General features: G+C 27.4%; 1 protein-coding gene across 1 annotated transcript in view; it reads left to right on the top strand.

The window, feature by feature from the left end:
- The window catches only part of LOC111623557 (short transient receptor potential channel 4-associated protein-like), an 83,705-nt gene that overhangs the window by 42,241 nt on the left and 21,086 nt on the right, over nt 1–20,378 (top strand). Inside the window, exons 10-17 of the mRNA XM_023366172.1 lie at nt 10,169–10,302; nt 12,452–12,531; nt 12,613–12,661; nt 13,983–14,041; nt 15,212–15,267; nt 15,367–15,400; nt 19,577–19,612; nt 19,690–19,780. Coding sequence (XP_023221940.1) covers nt 10,169–10,302; nt 12,452–12,531; nt 12,613–12,661; nt 13,983–14,041; nt 15,212–15,267; nt 15,367–15,400; nt 19,577–19,612; nt 19,690–19,780 — 539 coding nt within the window. The remainder of the gene's footprint in view (nt 1–10,168; nt 10,303–12,451; nt 12,532–12,612; nt 12,662–13,982; nt 14,042–15,211; nt 15,268–15,366; nt 15,401–19,576; nt 19,613–19,689; nt 19,781–20,378) is intronic.

Genomic DNA, 20,378 nt, shown 5'->3' on the forward strand with positions numbered 1-20,378 from the left:
AATAGAAAGTAAAAAATTCAGGCAACTCCCGATAGATCCTAAAGAAATTATATATAAAGAGCTGAAAAGCAGGATTACATTACAAGATTACAAAAACTGAACAAACTAATTAAAGCCAAAAAAGAATTTATTTTAAGTGATGATAATGATCGCACACCAAAAATCAGTATTCAACTAAAAACCCATAAGCCTAGTGATAAAATAAGACCCATAATAGACTTTAAATATGCAATGTTGTATAACTTAGAAAAATTTTTAAAACAAAAACTCAGATCTAATCAAAATTCCATATTTGCCATATCTAATATAGATGAGCTCCTACAAGATATTAAAGATATAAAAATAGAAGATGGTTTTAAAATTGCCATTTTAGATATTATTGATATGTACCCCTCCATGGCATGGGAAATAGTCAAAAAAAAAAAAAAAAAAAAAACAGATTAATATAGAACCAGAAATAATAGACCTAATAGAATTTTCTTATAGAAGTAACTATTTTGAAATTGATGGGAACTATTATACTCAAAACAAAGGTATCAGTATGGGATCAGTCATATAAACTAAACTTGCTGAAATAGTAATGATATAGATGTTACCGCTAAAGCTTGAAATCCGTTAATGTGCGCATTACCTAGCTAATCTGCAGATTAACTAGGGTGATCCGTTAAAGCTGCAAAAATTATTCCATTTCTCAAATTACCTAGGTAATGTTCAGATTATCTAGGTAATCTGCAAATTACCTACTAGGCACTCGGTAAAGTGAAAATAAGATTTTTGCTGGAACAACAGCAACGTTTCTGTACGCTTAAATTAACATAATGTTATTTATTTAATTTTCAATATCTAAAGAATCAAGTTAATACAATCAACAAATTAGTTGATTGAATCAATCATCAATCAATTAAAAAAACTTTAATACAAAAATCAAACGGTTTAAAATATTACTACAATTAGGGAAATGAATTTGCAAAACATATGATAAAATTGTACTTACTTATTAGTGCAATCTAAAGATTGGTGACACTTTGAATTACGTAGCAATTGGTTTTTGCGACAAGCACGCCTATTTGTGGTACATTTAGATTTGCAGTCACATTTTCTGAAACCCTGCCCAGTACCAAGGGATTGTTTTATTGCTGTTTGACGTAAAGATATTTCTACAGCAGGGACATCCATCTTCTTTCGTTAAAAATCTCTCTTTGCAAACACTGAATTCAGATTTTGCATACAATTGTTTTAAAATACCTGTTTTAGTATCAAGTTTATAAAAGCCATCCTCTGTTTTACTAAGAACCACAGCTAAAATTGAACGTGCATCAGTTTTTGCTCTGTCTTCTTCGGGTACTTTAATTCTCACAGCGAAACCTTCATCGACGTTTGGGTGCTTTGCATTAGAAACTGCTAACATTTTCTTTGCTTGCTTTTCTAAACATTTCTTGGCTTCATCACGCTGTATTTTCTGATCCATATTCTTTTTACAGATGATGCACAATACATTCTTACCATACCCTTCCTCTTTAGGATCTACTTCACCACAAACTGCGTGAACAAACATATTACACGATTTACACTTGTGAGCACTTGATGCTGCTTTTGAGCAAACAATACAGACTATGTCTTGTATAGTGCTCTTTACAGGCTCCGTACGAAACTGTGATGGCGATTCTGCTGAAGTTGAGAGTAACTCAGTGATGACTTCTTCAACTTGCAGAGGCGATTCCTTGGAGGTGCAGGGTAACTGAATATTCTTCGTGACTGCATCATCAATCAACGGTATAGAAGGCAGTTTAAGATTACTATCGGTAAATTCTTGTATTTCTATAGGTGATTCTGTAGAAGCGGGGGATAACGGAATGTCCTCTTGAGTAAGATTTGACTGTGATCTCATAATCACAGTCTCTTGTGAATCTTCTAATTTTTCAAGGTCTTCTTCAGTTTTTATCGAATGTCAAACAATTCTCCGGCATGGACAAACTTTTTCAAACCTTTCTCGCGCATCTGACAACGGCTCAATGAGTTTTTCACAGCCTCGTACAGTCAACACATCACACCTTTGAATTATTTGATAATCTCGAGATGATTCTTTCTTCTTGGAAACTTTTATTTGCTTTACATCTTCAATTATGGAATCATACTTTGGTTTGTTATTAAAACACTACGTATTATATTTTAAATCTTCGCTAAAGAGGTTTGCGAAGAATCTTTTCTTGATTTTACTCACCAATTCGGTGCTTGCTTGCATTCTAGGATTTAAATTTATCTACGTAAAAAGGAGTGGGGAAAGGAAGTGAAAGAAAAAAACTTTTGAACTTTAACAATACGGAAGCCGTTAATGTGCAGATTACCTAGATACTCTGCAAATTACCTAGGTAATTTGAGAAACTGAACAATTTTCGCAGCTTTAACGGATCACCCTAGTTAATGTGCAGATTAGCTAGGTAATGTACACATTAACGGATTTCGAGCTTTAGCAGTAACATAGACAAAAAGATTAACAAAATACAAGGAATAAAATTTTATAAACAATATGTTGATGACATCTTAATCATATATGACAATTCAGAAATTTCAATTAAACAGATAGAAGTATTTATAAATAATATACATAAAGGAATCCAGTTTAAGATAGAAGAAGACAGTGTCAACAATAGTATAAATTATTTAGATATTGTAATTAAAAGGAACCTGAACAATATAGAATTTGAACCTTTTAAAAAGCCTTGTTCCATTAATACAACCATTAAATATGATTCTCACATACCACTATATATAAAACAAAATATCTTTAATATGGAATATAATAAAATTAAAACTAGAACCAGCAAGCCCACCAATATGGCCAAACATATATATGAATTAAAAAAGAAATTTATTTTGGATGGATACCCCAATCGATTAATTAGTACATGGGAAAAGAAAATGAATAATAAAATAATATATATATATATATTTATAAATGACAAAAAATATGAACAGAAGAAACAAAGCCCAGATATAAAATATATTAGTTTTCTGTATGTAAAAGGTTTATATGAAGAAATTAATAAAGAAATATGAAAAATAAACATAAAACTTGCACCTAAATATGAAAAACTGCAATCTAGAATAAAAAATAAAATATGTACAAAACAATAAAGAAATGAAAGAAGAAGTTAAGAATGTAGTCTACAAAATTCCATGTACTTATAAAAATGCCAGTATCTATATAGGTGAAACTAAACGTAAGTTAAATACAAGATTAAAAGAACATATTGCAGATATGAAATAATATTGTTTAAATTCTGTCTTTCATGATCATTGTCTACTAAATAATTGTAATATAGATAAAGCTAATGTAAAAATCTTATATAAAGAAAAGAATACATATAATAGAAAATTTAAAGAAAGTGTGGCTATTATAAACTCTAAAAATTGTATAAATAGAAACTTAAGTGTAAAAATAAGCAAGAATTGGTTAAAAATATTATAAATATAATTTTTAAAAAGTTTTTAAATTTGTTTGGCTATTTTTGGCTATCCCAATAATTATGCAAGTTCCAACTGTCACAAATAGTTGAAAATGCAAATTAGCATCAACAGCAACCAAGCTCAATATTGTGTGATGGACCAACAAGAAATAGAATATAAAAAAATATACTATAGTAGATTAGGAGAAGTTTCTCCAACTCTGTGATGTACCAAAGTAGAAATTTGAAAGAATTCAGCCAAGTATATTCATTGACTTTGATAAGAAGATGGAAAATATATTGCATCTATTTAACAGTAAGACCCAGTATTGGATCTGACTTAATACATCTTTGTTTCATACCTCTATAGGCTTGTGTATTTATATATTGTTTTATTGTTTTAATTAGATGTACATAGATTTTATAAAGTTGATGCAGTCAACTTATTCTTCTACTTGGAAGAAAGTGAACTTGTGTATACATGTATTTGCTGCATAGTGTGTTTAATGGTATGTTTTAAAAAATATACATGTGTTTGGATAAATTTCTGTATAATTTACCTTTGTATGATGTGATATCATCCCAAATACTGTATATGTTCTTTCTTGTTTAGTTGACTGATGAGGGGCTAAGTGCCCGAAATGTGTAGAAGTACCTGTATCAACTGAATAAAGATGGGAAAAAAGCCAAGTGTTTAATTAATAACACAATCTTGTATTCAACACTCAATAAAAAGTAAAACACGGTTTCAGAAAACAAATATTTAGTTTTTCATAATTACATGTAAGTGATTGAGCTCACATAAGATGACAATAAAAAAAAATGAAGCATTTTTAAAATGAGACAGAATTGAATTTTTAAATTTATTTTTTTTAATTAGAAAATTTCTAAATAATTAAAACTTTACAAGGTGGTCAATTATTCAATTTACAGTAAAAAGTATTAATAGATGCCTGTCTGATTCTCAAAGATAACAAAGTTGCAGAGAAAGATATTTATTTCAAGTTAGTTCACTATTTCAACATTACACAGTATAAATTACCACAGTTCACTATATTAGTTTAGAAATAGGTTAGGCTTACTTAAGTAACATTTAGATGAAAATTAAGTTTATAAGAGATGTTCAAAATGATTTGACTTCACTGGCTACACAAGCTTCATATCTACAAATAATTGAAACGTGCAGTACATTATGGCATTGTTTGGGTCTGACATATTTATGCAGCAGCTTTGTGAATTCAATTAATTGATAATGATTTTGAATTGTAACAGAATACCTAGTTTCCTTTATGAAATCCCAGAAATAAAAATGTGTTAATTCAGGTGAACACAGTGGCCATGCAATTGGACTTATACAGCTAAACCAACATTTAGCCAATTAGTTATGAAATTTATATTGTGAAACTAACATTTTTGCAAATAATGTGACAGCCTCCAATTTATTTGTTTTTGTTTTTCATTACTGACTTGACTTAAAACTGTGAATGATTTAAAATAAATACTTTTTTCTAACTCTTGTAATCTGAGAATTGGAGAGGATGTATTAATATTTTTTACTTTAAATTGAATAATTGATCACCCTATGAAGTTGTTCACCATTTTTGAATCACTTTATATATTAATTTAGTATAATTAAATAAAATCAAATTTTTAGAAAATATAAAAAGATCATTTAAAATTTTCTACTCTATTTTAATTTTATGCAAAAGAGAGGGGTCTTTGAAGATGGAATGATTTGTTCTAAAAAATTTTAGAATTAACAATTAAAACTAATTTAATTTCTTGTGTATAAACAATGTATAGAGTTTTAAATTTAAAGAAATAACTTTAATTTCTATTTTTAAAATAAATAAATCTTTTGAACATCAAATGATGAATTCTTACTCATCTGAATTAGAAATATCAAAGAAGGTACCATTAGAGTAACAATGGTGGCCTTTTTATAATTCATGATGAAAAATGAAGCTGATGATGTTCAAATATAAGAATGCTTAAAAAAATAATGCAATTTAAAAATATATTGCATTAAAAGTTTCTAAATAAATAAATTCTCTATGTTTAAAGTTCAGAAATTATTACAAGTTTATGTTGATTTATTATACTTCAGCATTATTTTACTTTATTATTCACAATAAAACAATTTCTTAACTATATGTTAACAATTCAGTTGTGTTCTGCTTAATTATATAAATACTGTATATCAAATATAGAATACATAAAACATTTGAATATATGACATTTGACACTAATTCATATCAAAAAAATTTTACATTGAACTTTAATTTTAAGAGCTTGCTTTTTTTTTTAACTGTGCTCTAGAATGTAATTTTGATTTAATGTTCACAGGTTAAAAGGGCATTGGGTGATTTCTTCCTTAATTTTTACCTTGCTGCACTATTGCGCAAACAAGAAAGGGGATTGGATTACAGACTGATTTACACTAGCTTTGCATTCTGAAATACTGTACATGAATGTCAATAACTGATACTGTTACATTACAATAACAATCTGTTTACATTTCATTAAAATATAATAAATGTACAGTACATAATAAAAAAAAGTTTTGTTCATGACTAACATTAATTTATTTTCATCTAGTATAATGTGAATTTAAAGATGATGTTGTTATGTATTCTACTGGTATGAAAAAATAATAAAAATTTTATGTTGTAATAAAATATAATTGTATTCTGACCATTAGGTGGAGCAAAGGAAAAAAGTGTCTAGTGGTCATCGTAGATTAAACTATTTCTCACTAACTAAATCATAAATTCTTTTAGTGATTATACACAAGTTATTGAATTTTATCTTAGATAAGTAACAGAATGGATTACTATATACAAATATTAATTTCATTCATTGCAATTGATTTTTTTTTTATCACTACTTTCCCAAAACTCCTTTTCTAAGTTTTCCTTGAGTTTAGACTGAAATCTGCTGATCCCTGAGAATATGTTAAATTAATTAATGAGTTCCACTGTATATCATATCTGAATTATATTTAACACAAAGCTAAAATTAGCAATATTTGTTTGATATAATCATTCACTTTTATAATCACTTAAAAGGCATTTTTTCAGACGAAAAAACCGAAATGTTGTCTCCTTCAACATTCATCCAAGTTTAAGAATTACTCAGAAGATGATTAATTAATTGTTTTCATAGTTAGTGATTGAATTCTGTAATTTCAGTACTTTATTCAATAATATGTTTTGGCTAAAGCCAAAATTAATGTAGTGCAAGGTATTGAAAATTTTATTAGATTAAACAAAGAATACATTGCTTCAGAGTTTTAATGTTAAAATTTATATATATATTTTTTTTATTACAGTCAATTTGATTGTACTTATATTAAATATTCTGTAAGGAAAACAAATATACTTGTTTTTGCTTGTTCCAAACAAGCTACTGTAATGTCTTAACTATTTCTTCTCTATTTAACAACTTCAATGTAAATTTTGAATTAATATATGTAAAGATTAGTTGACAGAAGCTATATCAGACTTTTTCTAAATTTTTTCAAATTGCCTTCTTAACTTCAGTTTCAATTCTATTGATATCAAAATTCTCTTATATATAATAATGTATTTTTCCATAGTTACATAGCCAAATGATCACCTTAAATACTTGGGTTATAAATCTGCTATTTTTGATAATTAATACTAAGTAAAACTGGCCCGGGATGGGACTTGAACCTGCAACCTCCACTTGCCATGTGGTGTGCTTGCCAATTGCACCATCCAGACCCTGAATAAGCTTTCACTTCCAGATGTATTTATGTCCTCAGCTGGTGCCATGATTAACTACATAAGGCTAGATCTAAATTTAAATACATTTGGAAGCAAAGGCTTATTTAGTGTTTATTTGTGTGGCAAGTGGAGGTTGCAGGTTCAAGCCCCCATACTGGGCCAGTTCTTTTCTTCCAGATGATTCTAAATTATTTAATAAGTTATTATTAACTTAGATGAGAGATGGTGTTTAACCTTACCTCTAGTAGCAAATTACTTAGTATTAATTATGAAAAATAGCAGATTAATAGCCCGAGTATTTGTGATTGTTTGGCTATGTATCTATATATAGATCGTGTTTTGGGTTGTTTAAAATACTTATTTTTCCATAGTTTTGATAATCCTTCACATCATCATGTTTATTCTTGCTTATTGTTGATGTTTTTTCTTGATGTAATTCAAAGTTAGTTTTTTAATATATATTTGTTTTCATTTAAAAAAAGAAAGTATTGAAAATTGTAGAGTTGTTTGAGAGTCTTTGTGCTTCCTTTTACTTCTTATATTCTTAATTTGTGTTGATAATCCTGATTTCATTTTAAATTTAAAAGTGAAAAGTACTTCTATTCAAATAAATATGTTGAATCCTGATGTTGTGAAATAATGTAATATAATGTACCACACTTATATACTGCTGTGCTTAACACACAATATACTGCTATAAACTTTTAGATTCAAAATTCTAATAAATAATCACAATATTAGCAATATTGTGTCTTTATAATAATGAATAAAAATCGAAGTAGGAAGTGGAAAAAATAAATAATTTACATATTGTTTTTGTTTGTTTGTTCTTTAAGAATATTTCATGGAAATATTTTTAATAAGAAAACACAAATTTACCTATTTTGTTGTTCTCAACTGTAAATAAAAATAAAGTACAGATACTTTATAACAACAGCATAAAATACAGAATAAAATGTGATTCTAAGAGCACCATTACAGCAATTTTATATTTGAAATATTGCATGCAGGATGTATTATGAATACATGTCAATTAACAATTTAGCTAAGGTTCTAATGTTTGACTTTTGAATCTTGGAACTAAATTGTCCTATAATGGTATATAACTATCATTAAAGTAAATAAAACTTGACACAGACATTTTGGAACAATTAACAAGTTGCATAATTCTAAAACCAAAATAAAGTTTGAGTGTTTTTCAGTCCTATTTTAAACCATTCTGTTTATAACCAATTAGAATATGGAACAATTTAGAGAAAACATATAAGTTTACATTTATAATCAAATGATTTGTAGAATATTTTAAAATATTTTTTTTCCTTTAATCTGTTCCATATTCCAATTGATTGTAAATTGAGGTTTGCTTGAAATAGGGTTGAAAACATGACTCAGTAAACTTTTGCATAACTCTGGAACAATCAAAAGATTATTTGTTTATTATGCATGGTAACAGTGTATATTTTTTTCTGAAAGTTCTGTATTTGATTTGTGTTTGGATTAATTTAGAGTATTCATGTTAGAAATGTGCTTTATTAGGAAAACTAGAAATTTCATAATTCAAAGCTATAACCAAAGCTGTTTTTCCATCTAATTTTCAAAATGAATTTGTTTTTAAAAAAAAAAAATGCCATTATTTCAAATTAAAGAGAAACTATAGTTTAATAGTTAACATTCCTTTTGATTCTAGTTTTTTAATTAGAAAAACTGAAGTTGATGAACTTTACTTTCAAAGCAAATATAGTTTTTTTAAATTTTAAAAATTATTAGAGTAACTTAATTTCTTTCACAATTTATTCCACAATTTATACACATTATTCTACAAGTTGTGATTTGATGAAGTGAATTATTTATAAATGTAATATAGTCGAGCATGCATAAGTAGTCATCCGCATAAGTTGTCATAGGTATAACTAGACACCGTCGGTTAAGTAGTCAGTTTTCTGTGGTCCCGGCTGACTTACATAGGCATTAATGATAAAAAAAACTCTGGTTTACTCAACACCGTTTAACTTGTCACCACTGGAAAAGTCGAATGCTTTTCCTGTCCCACACTCGTTTAGATGTCTGATAAGTCAACTCCCCTCCTGAAAAAATGAGTTTAAACTGTGTGGTGTGAACTCATTTTTTCAGGAAGGTAGTTGACTTATTAATAAAAATGCCGTAATATGTAATGTATATATTAACATTTTATATATTTTCATATATAAAATAATAACAGATAAACAAAAAAAAAACTATACAATCTAAGTCAACGTCACAGCAGAATCCGATTTTGCATTTTCTGATGCCATGCGTTATTTGTAGCATGTGTTTCACATTTCTGTTAGAAATGAGTGTCCAAAAGCTAACAATGCTTATGCTGAAGGACAAATACAAACTTGTGTCTGAATTTGAATGTAAGAAAACTTTACAAGCTGAATTTGCAAAACAAAAAAAAAACCTTCCAAGAACAATACTGGTGGGAATTGTGAAGAAAAAAGAGGAAATTAAGAAACTTTTTCTTGGATTTTCATCATGGCTGTTTCCACAATGCCAGAGAAAGTCACCATACAAAGATGTTGAAGATGTTCTGGTACATTGGCTAAAGCAAATTCATTCATCGAATCTTCCTGTTTCAGGACTGATACTGAAACAAAAGGCAATGGAAATTAATGGGGTACTTGGAGTAGAAACTAACTTAGTGCCAGTGATGGATAGTCAGAGAGGTACTGTACATTGCACTACTGTATTTTCCTAATTGTAGTTTTGTGGTTTTTTTTCAACTTTGCTTTAGTTGTCATATTGGATAGCTTGACACATTTCCACTTTTCCTTGGGGTGTCGAATTATGCGGACTCGACTGTATAATCATAATTTTAGAAAATAGCATTTTAACCAACCTTTCTACAATACTAAAAATTCAATTAGCTTACTTGTTTCAAACAGAATTTTATTAATTTTATATAGTTAAAGATATTTGCTTGTTTTTTCCTAGGAATATCACAGTGGTCTGATACAAATGGTCTCATGAGACCAGAATCAGCAATTCAAATTGCAACTGAATTTTCATTTAGAGCAAATGCTGTTTGTGTATTAGGATTGTTATTAGTTGGAAGGCATAGAAGAAAGGTAAATTTATATATTATAGTAATATATAATTTTGTTTTCCTTAAAATTATTGATTCCATAATACTTAATTCAAAGATTGTTTATATAATTCAAGTAGTCAACTTTGGAAAGGTGACTCTTTGAATTACATAGAGATTCTTTGAATTATTTAATAAATTTAGTATTATTTGTGTTAACATTTTCCTAGAGATAACATAGAAAGTTATAAACTCAGTGCTAACCTTAGGAAAATGCCCAACATATAACCTATATTAATTGACAACTGTTGAGTCAGCTGACATAGCATTAAGCTATGTCAGCCAAACCACCATGCACAACCTGATTAAAATTGCATGGTGCTTTTCCAAATTGGTAACTTTATGCTATTTTGATTTTTACAACTTGAAAAATTAACAAATATGTTATGTTAGCAGGAGAAACAATTAAGAATATGAATCAAAGATTTTTATTTGGTTAAATGTTGTTCTGTCTCATCAGATCATAAAAGTTTGTATTAGAAATTTGAATGAGAACATCTAAGTTTCTGTTCAGTATTCTGTAAATAATTTGAAATAAAGAACAGTTTTTAAAAAGCTAAAACAGATTCATTATTTAATTTAAATGTTACAATTTAAAATGAAAACATCAAGATTGTAAAAATAATGGACTAATACAATTACAATAGTGATGAAATATAGTAAAATAAGAGAAAGAATAAAACTAACTTTAATAAAATAAAATTTATTATTATTATTTTTACTTTTAATTAACATCATTGTAATATCATACATCATCATTGTTTTTTTTGGACTCAAGAATTCTGAAAGAGGCTGACAAAATATGAGATCTCCCTGAGTTAGGTAGCAAGTAATTTGTTACCAGTTGACTGTGAGCTAATAAAGAAAATGACCTTATTCATGCATAAATTCATTAGTTTCTTTGTTTGTTCAGCAGAGGGGGTAGATGCCATTATAGCAAGTTCTTTGGCCATTCTAATAGGAAGAAACTTTGTGTTAGATGAAATGATATCTGCTTACAACAGAGAGTTCATACTACACCAGTTGTTCATCAGTTCTTCATCCAGGGTTCTTGATACCAGTTCTTTCTTTAAGTTGTCCTTGTATTCTTTTAATCTGGTTGCAAGGGTACCCAAGTATTACCCAGGTAAAAGACCATGTTATGTGACCAGAATATTATATACTCCACTTTCATGTTCTTTAGAGAAGGATGTGTTTTCAATTTTAATCAGGTTGTGCATGGTGGGTGGTTAGATCATTAATACTTTGATCCTTTTGTTTTTGAAATGCTTAGATAGGATTCTAGTTGCTTCCAGTCCTGTAACATTCACATTAACTGCTTGCTTGTTTGTCATATGTGCTCTCTATAGTGTGGAAAATTTGGTACATGATTATGATATGCCTGCAGAGAAAGTCATATGTCTGCTATTTCTGTGATTCTATTGATTTTTGGCAGTCCAATCAACAATTGTAGACAAATTATTAATAGCATTTTGTTTTTCTGGTATCTTCATTGAGTCAACATACTCTGAAACTAGTTATCACCTGGTTATGTTATGTTGATGTAAATGTTAAATAAACATAATATATTAATAAAATAATTATTTAGTACTGTAGTAGAAAATTTGGGAAAAAGAATTTTAATTTTTTTTTTATATTACACACAATGATATAGAAGTTAATTAATTTTGAATACTTTTGATATAAATGAAAATATTTGCTATTGAAATGAAATTATATTAAAGATGGGCCAATGTTAATGAAGATGCTTTTGAAAAAACTATGATATTCAGTACTTAGAACATTTAAAGCTTCAGTGATGTCAACAGATAAGCCCTACAAATTTTTTTTAATATAGTCTCAAAAGAAAAAAATTAACTAAGTAAAATCTGAATATACAAATTGGAAAAAAATTAAGAAGACTAAATGCTATTTTTTTATTTTTAATATTTCAAATCAGACTGAAATAATCCTCAAATTAAGATGATTCAAAATATTATTAGAGAGACCCTGAGAATTTTTATGACCTTCTGTGCATATGTAATTATTATTTGATTGTAAAAATTGAATGAGATAAGAATTAATTTGGAATTAATTTAAAGATTAATAATAATTATGAGCAAATATAATTAATATTTCTAATTAATTTTCAGGTTCAAAAGGAACTTGCTGAATTAGGATTAATTCCTCAGTTATCTGAATTATTTGATCATTTTGTATGGAGATGGAACATGTATGTTTAATTCACATTTCTTAATTTGTATCGAAATTTAAATCAAATTTAATTGAAATGATATTTTATTGAATTTATAAGTGATCACAACAGATTTTCTGGGCATAATACAAGTTGTGAATGCAGTCCTGTGAGTATATTTTATTTATAAATTTATTTTGTAAAATTGATAATTAACAAAATTGTATTTCATTGTAATTCTAACTTTGATTTGATTTTAAATATTCAAACATTAGATTAAAAAATATTCTAATGAATATTAAAAAAAAAAAACATTTAGTAGAATATGTGGCTAAACATTTTCAGTCACTTATTAAAAGAAAAGGCAGTCAATATATCTATTTTAGAATTAAAATAAATAAACTGTTTATTTTTGTAATTTCCAGTATTTGTTTATAATTTTTATGGAAAAACAGCTTCCCTATCATCAAATGTCACTGCACGCCACTGCTGGGCATGTTGTGTAGTGGCTTTAAAACAGCTAAATAAGCAAGCCAATGACAGTTTGTTTCAAATGAAATTGGCTGTCATTGATTTGCTTACCTAGTTGTATTAAGGTATTTTACCAGGCAACTTACTATCTACATAAAATCTTATAACTCAATTTTTCACCCACTTTTCGATTGAATGCTAAAACAAGAACAACTTCAATAATTCAGTGTTACATATGTGGAAAATGGTGGAAAATAAAAAAAAATATTTGAAAGTTTTAAAGAAATGCTTTTATTCACATAAATGCATTAAAAAGTAAAAAAAAAATTCTTTCACATTATTCTTGTTGTTATCCTGGGGTACTCATGGGAAGCCCATAAAAACTGATAGAAATTGTAACTAAGAATATTTCTAAACATTAAGATCCCATGCTATTACTTTTGGTTGCACAATACCAAGAATACAGTGAAAGCTGAAGAAAATTCGTTTTTTACTTTTTAGTGCATTTATGTGAATACAAACATTTCTTCAAAAAAAAATATATTTAAAAAGTTTTAAACTATAATTCTCAAGGTTCAGCTTATTTGTAGAGGATTATCTTTCCCTTATAGTTGATTGATTTAAAAATATTCAGTTACAGATTATTATAAAGTTTTTTCTAATTCTTTTGGATTCTATTATATATTGTTCATTCAGTCAGTTCATTCTTCAAAACCATTGTAACTGTTACTTCTGTGGTTGTGTTAAAGGATTAAAAGATAGATTCGAAAATGTTATATTTTTGTGAATAGTCTAAACTTCAAATATGAATAAAAAATTAATGTTTTTCTATGTTCAAAAGCATTATTACATTGATGTTTACATAACCTAGATGAGTGTGTTGAGAAGCAGATTAACATTATCTTCATTTTAAAATATTTTGTTCCTTTGATTTATTAAAAAGTGAAATCTAGTTTTTAATACAATCATATATTTTGGTTCACTTATTGTTATTAAATGAATGCTTATATTAATTTTAGGAGGTGGCATTAAAAATTCAAGTATTACGTTTAATACATAGTTTTTGTGATCATTCAGAGTAAGTTTATTTTTAATATATTCGTTTTTATTTTGATTTTAATGAACTTCTATAACAGATTTAAAATTTTTACATTATCTTAAGATTTATAGATGTTAGAAAGAAATGCATTTAAGTGAATAATTTCTATTTTCAGTTATTTTATATTATATCATTAACTAATCTTATAATAATTACATACTATTTACACTTTAAAAAAATGCATTTATAATTAAAACACACTCACTAATCTGACATACCCTCCGGTGTGATCAATTAGATGTTTCTGTTTCCATGAAAATGCTATTTATGTCACATATCCTATTTTCCTGTTTACTTGGGTTTAATTTCTATGTAGAATATTGCATTTTGGTATGCCATATTATTTTCCTATTTTCTTCCAAAAAGAATCAGTACTAAAAGGTGACAGGTCATATTTTTTGTTGCCTTTAGGCTTTTTCACACACTAATCTGACACTTCTCTGTACAAGGAATGGCCAGATTACTGAGTCTAGTATTACTTCTTGTTTGTTATTTCAATAAAGAAAAGTGACTAAAAGATCTTTGTGTCAATTTGTTTATTTTAATTAGCTACTGTTTGATGATTTCATTTTTCTTATTGTAAAATTTTATTATTTTTTAATTAGTTGATTATTAAATTAGTTGATTGTTTGCAATAATAGAAAAGAAATTGGCCAAATACAATACTTTAATTATTAATCCACTGTTTATTAAATGCATTTTTATTTTTAAATTAATTAATCAAATTGTATAATTACTATTACATAAAAATAATAGAAATATTGCATCATAAATTTCCCTACATTTCTTGAAGTATGAATGTTGAGTTTTGTTTTATATTAACTGTGTAAGGTTCATTGAGTTAAACGACTAGGAAATAGTGACTTATTATGAGAATCTTAAATCTTTCAGCAATAGCAGACAGCCCCTTTCCAATTAGTCTGTTAAATTAACAATCTACTGTATTCAAAAATCTGTTATCAATAACTATTTTGAACAATTACTTCACAGAATTAAGTGTCTTATAATTAAAAAGTTGTTGCTTAATGAAATTAATTTTTATATCTTTTTATAATAAAAAAAATATCAATTTTTAATCAGTTTTTCTAAACTAAATTTTTAAATTAAGTTTATCAAGACATTTTAATAAAATTGTTATTTCTGTAATAGATATAAACATACAATGCTTTCATGGAGTGAATATAGTGAACTGAGAGAGCTTGAAGGTAATTACTTATTTAAATTTTGTGCTATAATTTTTAAAATAATATATGAAAATCTTTGAAAGAGTCTTTTCTTTTTCTAATGAATTGTAATATTTTTAGGAGCTAGTAAAATTTCATGTGTGACTAATGTGCAGTAAGTATTCAATTTCTATCTTATTCTGTTAATATTTTATTTCATACTATTAGCCCAGGACACCCCCTAGTGGGCATTCTTTACAAATTCCCATGAGGCACGGTTTCTTTGACTTTTTTGTTCCTATCAATATGCTCTACAGCTCTGTTAAAGTCCCAATCACGTCATACGGATCTAGATTTCTACCTATTAAACATTCTATAAATACTTTAAAATAGTTTAATTTGTTTATTTACCTTTGCTTGTAAACCTCGATTTTAAATGTATCCGCCATTTTTTCAACAAATTTTCTGAGAGTCAATGCATGATGTTCACTGAGTCTCGTGATATTGTAAACGTACGGCGCAAGGTTAATCAAGGCATATAATAAGGCAAGGCAAGGCAAGGCATATAATAATTATTTATACTATTCCGTGGTATAAATAATAAATTCATATCAATAATAAATTCCTATTACAAATAAAAATAATTTATTGTTAATTTAAAATTATCACTAGGGCGCATCTAGTGCCTGTTTTTGGCTTACTGTTACGCAGATGAACACGCGTTCAATGGGTTATATAGATAGATGTGAAAAAATTATTAGATATAACAAAAAAATTCTTAAGTAAATTTATTATAATCTTTATTATTATTTTATTATAAACTTTAATTTTAAGAATTAGAAAATTTATTAAAGGAAATATGACAATATGGAAAAATAATAATAAAATACTTACTTATAGAAAACTTTAACAGAAAAAAAATTTGATATTTATATTTTTTATAAATTTAATTGGATGAAGATAGCATTTACTTATAAAACTTTATAGACAAGCAATTTTTCAGTTAATGGTTACAATAGCAGTTAGTTATAGCATCTTTCTCATATAAATGTATAAGAAAGGCCACATCATCAAATTGAGGGAAGCAGGACAGTCGTTTTGCTCAATTCCATGTTATCTAGGCTGTTCTCACCTGACTGTGAGGATGTGTTGGAGGAGTGTATACATGTACATGCACATAAATGGCAGGAAGGTCTTGGACACTTCAGACAAAACACTAGGAGAGATGATTCTGATTTAGGGACAAGTACAAACAACCATAATATCTTTTGTTCATAATCCAGAGACAAGTTCAAGCCTCTCTACAGAACCCTATAATTTCTTGTACCATTGGTTATCAACTAGTAGAGGCAAATTTTCATGTATAGCAGCTATTTTGTCTGCCATTAGCACAGCAATGCAAACAAAGCCAATAAAGCTTTCTTTGTATTGGTACCATTACTGAGAAGCATGTAGTATTATGAACAGAGGACATACTGCCTTTAGCAATAAATCCCAGTTCTGTTTGGGAATGGATGATCACTGGCATGCACTTTAATCCTGAGCAGCATATTGCTTTCACTAAGTATTTTACAGTTCTGGATCAACCTCTGTCCATAATTCTTTGACTGTCTTCTTTAATTGTACTACGGTTGTAGCTCTTTTTTAGACACCAACATTTGGAGTTTCTTCTCTAGATAATTGAATATGTAATAAATTAATGTCAATTTGTTTATTTTAATTAGCTACTGTTTGATGATTTCATTTTTCTTATTGTAAAATTTTATTTTTTAATTAGTTGATTATTAAATTAGTTGATTGTTTGCAATAATAGAAAAGAAATTGGCCAAATACAATACTTTAATTATTAATCCACTGTTTATTAAATGCATTTTTATTTTTAAATTAATTAATCAAATTGTATAATTACTATTACATAAAAATAATAGAAATATTGCATCATAAATTTCCCTACATTTCTTGAAGTATGAATGTTGAGTTTTGTTTTATATTAACTGTGTAAGGTTCATTGAGTTAAACGACTAGGAAATAGTGACTTATTATGAGAATCTTAAATCTTTCAGCAATAGCAGACAGCCCCTTTCCAATTAGTCTGTTAAATTAACAATCTACTGTATTCAAAAATCTGTTATCAATAACTATTTTGAACAATTACTTCACAGAATTAAGTGTCTTATAATTAAAAAGTTGTTGCTTAATGAAATTAATTTTTATATCTTTTTATAATAAAAAAAATAATAATTTTTAANAGGAATGAGACATTTAATTTTGTTTTATGTTTTGTTTTGATGTTTAAATATAATCACATTACCAAGTTTTTATTAATATTTTATTTTCACATATATAGCATTTATGTAATAATTTCCATTTTTTTTAATTATACAGTGGGTGATTGGTTAACGAACAGTTCGGACTGCAAACAAATCGAACAATGAACACTTTCGTGAAAGATTTTTATGTTCGAACAATGAACTTGTATTTGGATAACGAACACCTCACAGAACAAACACAAGAAGCGACGCTGCATTTAAGATTTGCAAAACTGTATTTTAATGGCATCTATACATGATTTATGGAATCAGACTTTCATAATTGTATACATAACCTTTTTTGCACTAGTTAATTTCTGTTCTCTGAGCTTTTGTAAATGCTTTTCTGAACTTCTTATTTAATTTAAAAAACTGATATTATTATGGGGCCTTAAAAGAGTGGAGTGTCAAGAACTGTGTTCACTATAGAAACTAAGCAAGAGATAATAGCCAAGGTAGAGAGTGGACGGAAGATGTCTGATATTGTAGGCAGATGACTTCAACAGGTCTAAGTAGATAAGTCTTAGCTAAGAAAGATATAATGAAAAAAACTCAAGCTGATAAAGGAGTAACGAAAATTGCATCTGAGAAACAAGATGTGCCATGCGTGAAAAAATGGAGAGATTGCTTTGTTTGTTATTACATGTAAATAAACATAGTAAGAAAGTATATAATTTTTTATTATTTTTGTGGGTCTCCAGAACAAATTAATCAAATTCCCACAAAATCTATGGTAAATCGATAATCTATTAACAAACAATTTGGATAGCAAACGTAGTCTTGGAACAGATTATGTTCATTAACTGATCATCCACTGTCCTTTCAATTAAAATCTTGTGAGGAAAACAAACTTTTTTTTTCATATATTACCAAAATATAAAAAAACTTACACAATGCATAGTCATATATTGATACATTATCATATAACTTATGTGAGACAGCAAGTAATTATCTTTTACAATGCAGATGTGATTATTTAATATAATACAGTGGTACCTTGTACTACAAATGATCTAACTTCAACCACTTCAGAGTATGAATGCTAAATTAGACAAAAATTTATTGTGGACTTCAAATGAAGCTTCAAAGTTTGAATTGTGCATGTAGTGAAAAAATGTGCTTAAAATTTAAATGCAATCTGTTTTGTGCCCATGTTATCTCTCACTCTCACATTACACTTGTATGTTTTCAGTGCTTTTCTTGCTTTATTTTTGGTGTGTTTTGTTATGTATATTTATATTATTTGTCTATTTTTAACAATTTTTCTGCAGTTATCTTTGTCAACAGCTTTTGAATGTCCTGTACATTTTTTATCTTTTTGTTCAAAGTCTCCTGAATGGAACTTTTTAAAATCACATTTGACATGTTTGAAGTTTGAGCATCTTTCCCATGCACATTTCAATACTTTTACTGTTTGTATGGCATTATATCCTCTCCAAAACTCATAAAGCATAATATGCCCAATATGTTTTTTATCTGAAGACATTTCAACTTGATTTTATTCAAACAAACTGTGAAGTAAAAGGTTTGTATTCTTTGTTTAAAAGCTCATTTTAATCTCAAAAATGTGTTAAATTTCATAACTGTTATAATTAAATCACACATCTATGCTAAGTAATGAAAACTGTTAAAAATATGCAAAAACTTTCTGTTTAACTCAATATAATCTTTACTTATTAACTGTGGCATATTAGAAGTGTATGGAAGCAACAAAGTCTGAGGAAGGTTGTAATATTGATGATTGAGATGAAAAAGGAATTAATTGCAAAGCATGTAAGCAGTACAGGTGTGATGGATGTTTCCATGTTTAAGATGCTGAGGTCAACAGTGTGAGATCAGTAAATGCAATTTTCATTTTATTATACAGTATTTATGTATTTTATTTATTGTGTTCTTTTTACCTTAAATTATGTGTATTTGTTATTTTAAGTTTATCAAAATGGGTATTGTTTAGCATCTGGGAATGGATTACTTTGCCTTCCATTATTCCTAATGGGGAAAATTGATTCAGAATTAGAACGATTTGGAGTTTGAATTGCCTTCTGGAATGAATTGAATTCAAAGTACAAGGCACCAATGTATATTTGATAAATAAAAACATTTGTTAAAAATTTAAATAAATTAATTAATTTTATTAATACTGGTTTTATTTTAGATTTTGGTTATCTCGAGCAATAGAGAGTTATTTGAGAGGAAGTACAACTAGTGCTGATCAGAATTTCTTAATTCGCAGAGGTCTATTGGAGGTAACAAAAATTTCAAATTTATAAAATTAAACAGTATATTAAATATATTGTTTTTTTGATTGGTCTGAAATATATACATACCTTATTTCACAAAAACAATTTATTCAGCAAATTAGTTTAAAAAAAAAATTTATATAACAAAAATCTTGTTTCCACTCATTTTAAAATAATAATGAAATGTTCAAGAATTCTTAAGTGCCACATGCATTTTCCACCTTAACACCCATTGACGAGATAACTCGTCAAGGTTACATAGCGTTATGTAAAATTCGGTAGTTAAGGCCACTTTTGACAAAATTTTTTTTTTAATTTTTGGAATGTTTTTTAGGTCCCCAAATTTTTAAAAATTCATTGTCCGCACGAAAAAATTTTATCGCGATTTTAATAAGCCTTTGATATGGCTCGATTAAGGCTTAATTGTTTTTTATTGTGAGTTTTTTATCAAATTTATTTCATGGTTCCTAAGTTGTAGCACACGGATTTGACTTCGGTAAAGTTATTTAAAGCTGCTTTCTGATGTCAAAAATGACCTCCAAAAGTTTTTTAATTTTTTTAATTAATCGATTTTTTATATATTAATTTAATTAATTAGGGGGGG

The sequence above is a fragment of the Centruroides sculpturatus genome, unplaced genomic scaffold (assembly GCF_000671375.1).
Source record: "Centruroides sculpturatus isolate CEXI.00-Female unplaced genomic scaffold, Cexi_2.0 scaffold16, whole genome shotgun sequence".
NCBI classification, from domain to species: Eukaryota; Metazoa; Arthropoda; class Arachnida; order Scorpiones; family Buthidae; genus Centruroides; species Centruroides sculpturatus.